The sequence below is a fragment of the Arachis hypogaea genome, chromosome 9, assembly GCF_003086295.3.
Source record: "Arachis hypogaea cultivar Tifrunner chromosome 9, arahy.Tifrunner.gnm2.J5K5, whole genome shotgun sequence".
NCBI lineage: Eukaryota > Viridiplantae > Streptophyta > Magnoliopsida > Fabales > Fabaceae > Arachis > Arachis hypogaea.
Window position 1 is genome coordinate 30512537 of NC_092044.1, and position 11199 is coordinate 30523735.

At 31.4% G+C, this 11199-nt stretch overlaps 1 protein-coding gene across 1 annotated transcript; it reads right to left on the minus strand.

Moving 5' to 3' along the window:
• Window positions 1-1102: 1102 nt before the first annotated feature.
• LOC112710803 (E3 ubiquitin-protein ligase IPI1) lies at window positions 1103-10548 on the minus strand. The gene is made up of 6 exons (XM_025763213.3): window positions 10234-10548; window positions 3881-4050; window positions 2998-3056; window positions 2881-2906; window positions 2398-2788; window positions 1103-2071 (listed from the first exon to the last, which is right to left on the minus strand). The coding sequence occupies exons 1-6, from the start codon at window positions 10409-10411 to the stop codon at window positions 1639-1641; spliced, it is 1257 nt and encodes a 418-aa protein (XP_025618998.1). The 5' UTR covers window positions 10412-10548; the 3' UTR covers window positions 1103-1638.
• Window positions 10549-11199: the final 651 nt, after the last annotated feature.

Genomic DNA, 11199 nt, shown 5'->3' on the forward strand with positions numbered 1-11199 from the left:
TAACTTTTCAAATTTTACTTTGGCTTTATTCATGCTAAAAGGAATTTGATTTTGATCCCTAATTAAGCAACCATGTTATCATTAAAAAATTATGAATGCAGATATATGTAGCAGAAGTAAAAATAGAATAGAAATAGTGTGTGTTTGGATTACAGTTTGCAAACCAGAGTTTGCATAAAATTGATTTTGTAAAATTGATTTTGATGATAAGTTAGTTTGGGTTAATGTGATTTATGTTTGGTAATCTTTATATAAAAATTGATTATAGTAAAATAAATGTTGTTTGGATTATACTACTCAAAATCACTTTGAGATAAAAAAATTACTAAAATAGACATCAATTTTATATACTTGCAAAATCAGAATATTATAAAAAATAATATAAAAAATATTTATCATATAAATAAAATAAATACAATAAAAAATAAAAATATAAAAGAGAGTACTATAAATTTTATAATGTTATACAAAAAGAAAATATTCTATAATTTTTTTTAGTATCGTCAGTACTCTTTAATTTAGTATTATTTTAGACTATAAATTTTTATTATTTATGACTCTATTGTTACTTATAATTAATTTTTTATTTTTGTCCTTTTTATAGGATGATAATTTATATTATTCAAAATTTTGATAATAAATGTAGTATATAATAATTACAATTACAATTACAAATTTTACAAATTCAGAATAAAAAATAAAAAAATTAATACAAAACAAAAATAGAATACATCAAAAAATAGAAAAAAATTATACAAATAAGAAATAATAAAAATTCTATAAAACCAACAACATATATCATATGAACAAAAAAAATACCATAAAATGTAAATAAAATTCATATGAATAAAATCAAATAAAAATAAAAAAATTTTAATTTGTTAGTGATTGAAATAAATCTAATGATTTTGATGAAAAAAATGGAACTAAACAATTATGAAGAAGTAGGAAAAACTACAAAGGATGACTGTGAAGATAATAGTTACTAGTATCATTCTTATAGAAGAAAATGAAGGGTAGGGTTGATAAAAAAAAATATTTTAGCTTCTCTTAAACATGAAACGGTAAAACGTGAAACGCAGAAGCTACAACTAAACGTGGGTTCAGAGGCAAAATCAATTTTGCGTTCACAATGATAAAAATTGCCAAACATTAAAGTGAAACCTTTTAAGAAACGAGCTTTTCTCCTCCCCAACGTGTTTGTCAAACACACCCTAATCCTCTGTGATGATAATTGGTGTGTTTTGTAACACATAGCACTAAAAAAAAAATCAAACATTTCCTAGACCCTCCCGTGAACTTCAAGGTTACCCTGGTTCAGTCACTAGCACTGCACAACAATTTGATCACTGCCACGCAGCAGATATAAAATTACTCAAATTCTCAAAAATAAAACATCCCACGAGAAACATAACATAGTTGACCATTACAGTCTTACAGATACAACGGTGAACGGTAGGTGGGTAGCTACTTCCATCAAACTTCATTTATCCCTTACCAACTGATAATGTTCTTTCTACTCACTATTTCCTCCAGATAACACCTGATTTTTCTGACTATCTTATTTCCATCACGCTGCCACGTAGTAACCAGGAAAACTATCTAATGGATGCTTGGTTGACAGTGAAGAGGAATGTATCATCGATTATGGGAATGCATTCTTTCGGATGCACGCCTTAATCGATAGTTGCTAGAGCGTTCTGACCTACCAACAGTTTGGTGGTATTGTCTCCAGCCTGAATCTCTATCAACAATGCTTAAAGAAGATATGTGCTCTCGTTCCCAAGCATGGTAGCGACTTGGGAGACATGCATCTTCTGGAAAACTACTACGACCTGAAGAACTTGATGGGACAAAAAAGAAACCGCTTTGGTCCGGTGATGTGGAAAATGGTGCAATTTGAGGTGATCCACTATGATTACCAGATCTTCGGGATCCAGAAGGAACGTGTGTTCGCATTGGTGATTGATAGTAAGCTTGAAGCGCTTGAACACTATCACGGGATCGAGCGTTGCTACCAGGATAAGGAGGTAGCATTGAGGAAGTAACTGAGCTCACAGAACCTGAAGAACTGCAGAAAAAAAGCAGCAAATATAATCATTATTTATTGTATATACTAAAATTTGTTTAATATCATGAATATAAGAATATAGTTTGGCTCTAGTAAATTATGCTATATATTTGAATAAATTTCAAGAATTTTCGTGCTCTTATTTGATAAAAATAAATATTTAGATACTGTCATAAAAAAATTTAAAAATTCACGTGCAATTGTTTTCGTATGAAACTATTTATTTCTACTCTTTTCAGAATATACTAAACCAACTTTAAACTATTTCAGAAATTCAACTGAGAAAAAGACTAGGAATACATAGACGCCAAGTCTAAAGTAGTTACCTGTGACCCCCAGGAGGATGCATATAAGAACTTGATCTTGGTACCTCTGAGCCACCCCTGGATGGCCTTTGAGTCCGAGGAGATATCGACCGGCGATCACCGGCAACTAGACGACTACTGTATGTAGAGAAAGGAGGGGAATGTTGTTCCCAACTATGATAATGAAGATCCAAAGTAGGATACGTGTAGGAAGTGGGCATGTCACTATGCACAGATGAACCATTCCAATGACTGAAGGTGGAAATCTCTGAAACATTTCCACCTGAGTTGGAGGAAGATGGATGTATTGCTCCAAAATATGCAACATATGGGCAAGGATGATTAACAGAATTTACAACTGTGTTATGATGCTCAGCATATACAGCATGTTGTCCTTCCAGTATATCATGATCTGCATCTCATTATTATTCCGTTAAACATGGCATATTCAGTGTCAAATCTAGAGGCGTTCTAAAATAAAGAAAACTGGAAAAGGGATATTACATGCACTTGATGAAAATTCTCCGTCCCTGCAAGACAAAAAAAAAAAAAAAAAAACAGAACAATTAGTAATTTGAATAAAGAATAGTTTGTAGGTATATCTTATTATGTTAGGCTTACTCGAAAGATGATGGAAGTCTCGCCAAGTTGCCAAATGGGCACCAATGAACTCCAAAGGACTGCAAAGATATTCAGAGAATCACCCAAAAGGAAAATTTAGTAAAATTATTACCTGAACTTCCATCCATATAATGAAGTAAATATTATACACTGAAAGATATTAATGTAGGTTTTTGAAAGAGACAAACTTTCAAGGACCGATACATTTTATTAACAGTCATAAACATTATTTTCATACTATTTAAATTTAAGATTTAAGAATTAGGATTTAAAATTTAGTCTTTCATATTTAGAGTGGGTTAAATAATGATAAAAAGTAATAAATTTTATCAATTATATAACATTGTTTCTTGGGCAAATTTTTTTGGATATTATAAAACGAGGACTGTAATATGATGATATTACACTAATTTGATGTAATGCACTGATATGGAAATTGTCATTGTCACAAAAAATCGTGATTAACGATTTTAGAAAGGGACATAAAATAAAGCAAAATGTGACTAACGGCCAAAAATTTTTTTTGAAATTTCTGACACCATAAATTTGATAGTTCTAGATTTAGACATTGATCCTACTCGTTGATCAATAATCTAACTGTTCCTGATTTTTTTTCCACCTTCTCTCTTTACCGAAATCGTTATTAAGCATTTCTTTCAAATCGATTTTACTAATTTTTATAAACACCGTTGTAAATCCCATATCTATGAATTACACAGCCAAAGTCTCATTTTTTCGCATTACACAAACTTAATTGGCATATCAAAATAAAAATCCTGCTTCTACGTGTAAGTTTTCTTTTCACCTTGTCTATAATTTTTTTTCCCCTTTCTCAAGTGATAAACTCAAATGGAAAAAAACATGAATCAAACAAAACAATTACCATTTCAGAGTAGCTAAGGTCATAAAGGTCCTCATCATGAGTCCAATCATCCATACTGTAATCATGATATGACCGGCCACCATTAGCATAAAGCCATTGACCTTTCTCAATCTTTCGACAATTAGGGCATTGCATTGTTCCTTTCATATTGAATGCTGAACCAATACAATCTGAATGATAAAAAGATAGTATCCATAAGCATAAGATAAGAGGCCATGCCAATAGAGCTATTAGCTTTTACATAAGAAAATTAAAACAAGAAGTATTGACCTTAAACATACATGATATTAATCCTATAGGTTACAAAACTAGTATATACTCCAAATTTTACATTTTCCCGTCACATATTCCCAACATTGAATAGCTTCGTTAACATATATAGCTTAGGTAAATGGAGAATTTTTAAAGGTCATATAGGTCCAAGTTGTAATGATGACTAGTTGATATATAAACTTAAAAGTTAAAAACTATATTTTTTGTCCAACTAACACATTTGTAATTAGAGTGAATTATCAAATTCGTTCTTGAAATGTCACCCGATCATTAAATTAATTCAGGAAAGATTTTTTTAATCAAATTTTTTTTAAAAATTTTAAGTTAATCACCTTAGTTCTTTTGTTGTTTTTGTTACTGACGGCGTCAAAATTTATTGACGTGACATATTAAGTGATACTGATCATTACATACACTTAATAATTAATTTTAATTGGTTGTTAATATAATAAATCTATGCAATTAGATTAAATCAATTCCATATTGAAGAGAACTTTAAAGCATTAAAATTCATCAATTTAAAAATAATTTAATCTAATTTGATAAACTTATTATATTTAGTAGTCAATTATTATTATCAAATATGTATGACAAATTCTGACGCTATGAATAATGAGAGTGATAGAAGGACTAATAAGATCAATTTAAAAATTTTAAAAGATAAATTTAATTAAATTTTTTTTTCAAAAATCAATTTAAAAAATGAATAATTTTTCATAGACAGATTTGACTATTTATTCTTTGTAATTGTCTTAAAAAATATCCCGTTAAATTTCATTAATTTTGCGGCTATCATGTCTCATGGAAGTACTTTCTTGATATTTATGGAGCTTCGGTCACTAGTTTAGTTTTGTTTGTTTTCTTTTCGGCCTCTCGGACCTCCTATGTTCAGTAATACGAAAAAAAGCAGTTAAGGCCATGGGTTGTAAACCCAAGATGCCCACTTGCACTTAGGTTTGGATAAAAATAAAAATTTATTACTAATCCAAAAATAAATGATATTAGTGCGATTATTTGAAAGTGAAGATTCATATTCAATTTATTTTTATATAAAATTAATAGTTAATAATTATTAGATAATTTAATAAATTTAATTAAATTATCATCTAATAATTTTTAATTATTAATTTAAAAAAATAAATAAATAACTGTACGTGAATTTTTATATTATTTGAAACGGTAGGAAATGCAACACTCGATCACTGATGTGATCTTTTTCGTAATCCAACAACAATCATGCAAAAGGAGTTTATAGAACATGTGATTGACATCATAGATGGTAGCGAACATTGTCTCATTGCACAACCTATGTATACAATCTTAATTGGACAACATTATTCACATATCAAGGCCTCAAACAAGTATCCATCCATACATGAAAGCCATAAGTGGCCACAAGTTTATTTGTCGGATTGGAAGATATTATAAAAAACTAAAAAAAAAAAAAATTAATGAATTGCATTGTGTTTTATTATCTAAATCTAGGAAGTGGGAGTGAGAATACATTGATATGAAAATATGATAAATTTAAAATTTTTGTTATTACCTCTTTGGTGCCGGTGTTGCAAAGGAAGATGATGAAAAGAAATGGAACATAGTTTTTTTGCGCGTTGTGGGCGCTATGGAATACAAGAAATGGGGTCATTTTCAATAACAAAAAGGTATGCTCTAATAAATGTTTAACTAGAAGTAAAGTTAAATTACCATTTGTGAGATTCAAATTTTATGAATTATAATTAAGGAAAGGGAGAGACTGATGATTAGTGATTATTTTAGGTTTGTAATAATGTAGGAAATATTTGAGACAATAAAGATGTAAAACATAGAATTCAATCGAGTTGTTTAAAGTGATAGAATAGTTTAATTTTATATGCAATGAAAAAAATATTTTTAAAATTTAAGGATGAACTATATTATTATTAGACCGACTATGTTATATAAAATAAAATATTAGACGATAAAAAGTGAGCATAGGCATAAGTTCAGTGTGATATAAATGAGGATGCTTAGATGGATACATAGCCAAATGTATATGAACAAAATAAGAAACAAAGATATATAAAAAAGAAAAACTTAGCATAGTGCATATTATTAAAAAGACGGTAAAATTTCACCTCAGAAAATTTGAACTTATAGACAAATGATGAAAGATAAAGAGCCAAAAAGACTATATACGAAATAATCAAAAAAATTTATATATAAACTATCTTACTATAAACATAATACATTATATGATTTAATGGCATTATTTGATCTATTTACTCACCCACTTAGTGTCAGTCATGTTATCGTGAGTATGGAATGATGTTGTTGAAGTTGAAGTGGAGGGCGCAATCGAATCTATGTGTCATAAGCTTTATGAGCCTCTATTTTATGTTTGAGTTGTAGGGGTGAGCACGGGTCGGTTTGGTTCGGGTTTAAGATAAAATTAGAATCGAACCGATTAAAAAATAATTGGTTTGGTTTGGTTCGGATTTGTGTTTTTTTGTGTTTGTACCCGAACCAAACCAAACCGATTAAGAGCGGATTGGTTCGGTTCGGGTAGCGGGTATCCGATGACTTTGAAATTCATAAAAAAAAATCAAATTGGCAAATTTTTATCTTAAAAATTCAAGAAATACAATAAACATATAACATCAACAGAAATAATGCAAACATATTAAATACCAAATACATTAAAAACTAAACTCATCAAAATCCAAACATATTAATAGTAAATAATCTTGTCTAATGAAAATATAAAAGTGCAATAAAAATATTAGAAGTTAAATACAAAAGTCTAGTGAATAATCTTTGAAAGAAACTAAAACCAAAACACATTAAAATCTAAACCTTAGTGAGATAGGATTAGGGTTATGAGATAGAAAACACATAAAAAGTCATATATATATATATATATATATAATTATATAATTATGATCGGGTATACGGGTTGGTTCGGGTTTCGCGCCCCCAAAACCGATACCCGAACCAATCATCAGCAAATGTCATTGGTTTGGTTCGAGTTGGACCCGATTACCCGTCGGTTCCAGAACCAATTTGATTGGTTTGGTTCGGGTTCGGGTGGGTAATTGGGTACCCGCTACCCGTGCTCACCCCTATTGAGTTGAATATTCATATTGGTTTTTGAAATTATATTGTATCTGGTTCCTAAAGTTTTAATTTATTTAATTTGGACTTCTAATTTAACATTCATGACTCATATTAGTCCTTGACCTTTTTTTTTGTCATAGAATTATTAATATCATGCTGAAATGAACTGACGATTACCACACTGGACTTTCTAATGAGTAACGACTATTTGATGTGTCAATTAAAATTTCTTTATCTTAATTTTTTCCTCATGAAATTTTTAAAACTATAATCATAACTTCACTTAAGAATTTCTTAGGAAACAAATTGAGATAAAAAGTTTCAATTATCACATGAGATAACTGTTAGGACAGTTCAACATGGCCGACATTAGTTCATCTCAACATGTCGTTAACGATTCTGTGACAAAAACATGATTAGAAATTAACGTGAGTGGCGAATGCAAAGTTGAGAGATAAATTGAATAGATTGGAAATTTGAGGACCAGATTAAGATGCAAATGTAACTTTTGGGACCAATCTAAATACTAATCGTGTTTTTTATGTTGTTGTAATTGTTGTAATTTCTTGAAGGATTAAATATGATTTTGGTCCCTAAGATTTAGGTCAAAAATTTTATTTGTCCCAACTTTTTTTGCAATCGAATTCGTCCCTAAGGTCTAACTTAGTTTTAAAATCGTCATTTCTCTAATTTTTGGGCAAAAATACCCTCTTTCTTATTTACACTCACCATCATCAGATCCCAAATTCACCGCCCCCTCTCCCCCTTTCCTAACTTCTTCCAATTCACCTCCCTGCTCTTCTCCCCAGTCTCGTCTGACCTCGCCGGTTGCACCTCCCTCTCCCTCCTTGCCAATCTAACCTCCTGCCTTTTCTCTGTCCTACGCCTCTCCGCCTTCGCCCTTCCCCCCTTCAGCAACCTTCCACAACTACAACCTTGCCACTATCATCTACTCCCTCTACGATGCCCACCGTTTTGATGAAACCCACAACACCTTCTCCTTCTTCATTTCCTCCGGCTTCTTCCCTTACCACTGCACTTTCAACGTTCTCCTCTCCCGCCTCCTCCCTTTTGAACCCCGCACCAAACTTGGACTTGTGCCCTTTCTTTGATCTAAGCTAACTACGACTTCATTTCTTTCATTATCACCATTCACCGCTTAATGAATTTTTTTATAGGTTTGGTTAACCCCCAATAGCAATAACAACAATACAACATTCATATTTTCTTTTTTGAAACAAAGAAAGAAAGAAAAATTAGGCAGAAATAGAGGAAGAAAGAGGAGAAAGGGAGAGTTGGGCAATGGCGGGGGGAAGGGGGGAATCCATCGCCACTACCATTGATTGATTCACTGGAAGCTCAGCAACAGATTTTTTATCGTTGTCCCTTCTCGATCGGAGCTCGTAGGGAGCGCGTGAAGGATTAGGAGAAGCAGAGCAGGAGCGAGAGGGAAAGGGCAAGAAGTCAGGGGATTGAAATGGTGATAGGGTGAGATGAAGGTGGGATGACATCGTTTTGAGGAGATTGTGATAGGTGGGGTGAGGGTATAATTGTTCGAAGGACAATTTTAAAAGCAAAATAGATGTTAGGGATGAATTCGAATACAAAAAAATATTGAAGACAAATAAAATTTTTAGCCTAAATTTTAGGGACCAAAATCATACTTAACTCTTTTTTAAACTATAATTGGACCATAACCTCGTTTGAGGTTTTAGCTCTACAACTGTAGTTGCTTCAACGAGAAACAAAAGAAAAAGTTCTTGCTCAATTTGAAACTTATTGTCCCCATCATAATCATAATTATACCCTCTTTTATGTATCTTGTTCTTGTCTTCATGACATTATTGGCCCTAATAATGTGCTTTTTAAGTTTTTTGCTAAAAAATGATAAACAACACAATCTGCATGTATTTATAGACTGTGTTTATTTATAGGAACGGGACACTGAAACAGGAATACAGAGATATAAATCGTGTTTGACAGATAAAATATGGACAAAAATATTATATTTAGAGACATTAAATTAGTATATTTTATATCCATCATGACAGAAAAGATCCAAAGACACTAAAAAATGACACAACTTATTTTTTATTTTTTTATTATTTTTGTTAATTTTTCATAATTATATCTTTTATTATTATATTTTTCTTTTCAAATTTGTTTGAATGAGAAAAATAAATTAAATTTTTATAATTTATTTTTATTTATTATTAAACAAAATACAAGAATACAAAATTTTATATTTATGTTCTCTCTATCTTATTCTAAGTGTTTTATTTTATTCTATTCTTAGAAATAAACACACCCTAATGACACAACACACATGCAAGAATTCATCCCATTAAACAATAAGTCTAACAAATCTGAACGAAAATATCCAATTATATTTAATGCTTCCAAAGAGAAAGACATTTATAGAAAAGTTGTCTTGTTTAGCCTAGCCATGATCATATAATCAAAACACATCCACAGTAAAAGGTAAGAGGGTCCTACAACCTAAAAAATCATCTCACTTTAGAGAGATTTTAATCCTTCTAAAGTACACATTTTTTACTTTTTATTTTAATTTTTTGAGAACCATTCATTTTACTTTTTATCATTTTTTTTCAAATTATATCTTTTTTCTTTAACTAGCTTTTAGTAATCAATTAATATAGAGGCAGCATTACTCCGTTCCTTAATGTGTATATAAGAATTACACCTGAGTTTTAAAAGGATAGCGACTAGCTCCTACGAGCGTATCATTAATAATCAAAGTCATGCATAGGCATAGTTGATATTTCTTATTCTACATCAAAATTGCATTATATATCTATAATTTTAGATCTCAATTTTTCTAGCTAAAACTCCAAAAAATCCCTTCAAATTCAAAACCATGCCATGAGGAAATGAAATGCAAGCTCCATTATTCTAATGCAACATATATATCATTCCAAATGGTGAATTGAAACCATATGCATATATTTAGAAATGAATTAACTCACCAAGATGAAATTGATGGCCACATTTAAGCTTAGCCAACGATCGATCCCCATTATCGATAACAGCGTCAAGGCAAATTGAACATGAGACAGAATCAAACGAATTAGCTCCACCACCGCCACCCTCTCCTCCATCGTCAACCACCTTGCTTTCTTCGTCATATTTCATCCCAAGACCCATTTCTCCACAAACAAATAATTAAAAAAATCCGAAAATCGTAGCAAATGAAACGAAGCAAGGAAAGCGCAAACAATGTTTTGTTTTGTTTATTTATTAATGCGTCTTTCTTTCTTCTTTTTTTCTTTTTTATCTTTTTCCTTCTAATTTTTTCTCTTTTTCTCTGTTTTGTTATCGTGTTTCTAAGTTGCGTTTACGACGTGCAGTTTGGCGTTGGACACGGGAGAGAGAGCTACGGAGGCGAGAAATTAAAGGTGTGTTTCTCGTGTTGTATTGTGTGAGATTTAAAAGTCTTTGATTTCAGGATGAGGAGCACAATGGACAGACACGAATGAGAGAGAAAGATCGATGCAAGAAAGAGAGAGATTATGGTGCCTTACATTCGAATAAGAGAAAGTTAGCCAACACTTTTAATAAAAGGGAAGACTCACATAAAGATGCTCAAAATAACTTTTCTTTTAGTCGCTGACGTGTCACTGTATAATTGACTGTTTATTAAGAATCGGTTAATAAAATTTGTCTAAACCAGGTGCTTTAACTCCTGGTTTGACCCGTTCGATTTAAATAAACCGACTCGAATAATTTTTTTTATTAAAACTACGTCGTTTCACCGTCCTCTTCTCTTTCTCAGCATTACTGTCACAGCAGCTCTCTCATCGCTCACTGTGCATCTGTGCCGCACTCAAGTTCTCTCCCTTTCTCGGCATTGGTCTCTCTCACTGTCTCTGACAAACTCGTCGTCGCTCTCCTACGGTCTCCGGTCTCGCGCTCCTTCCCTGTCTTGTCACCGC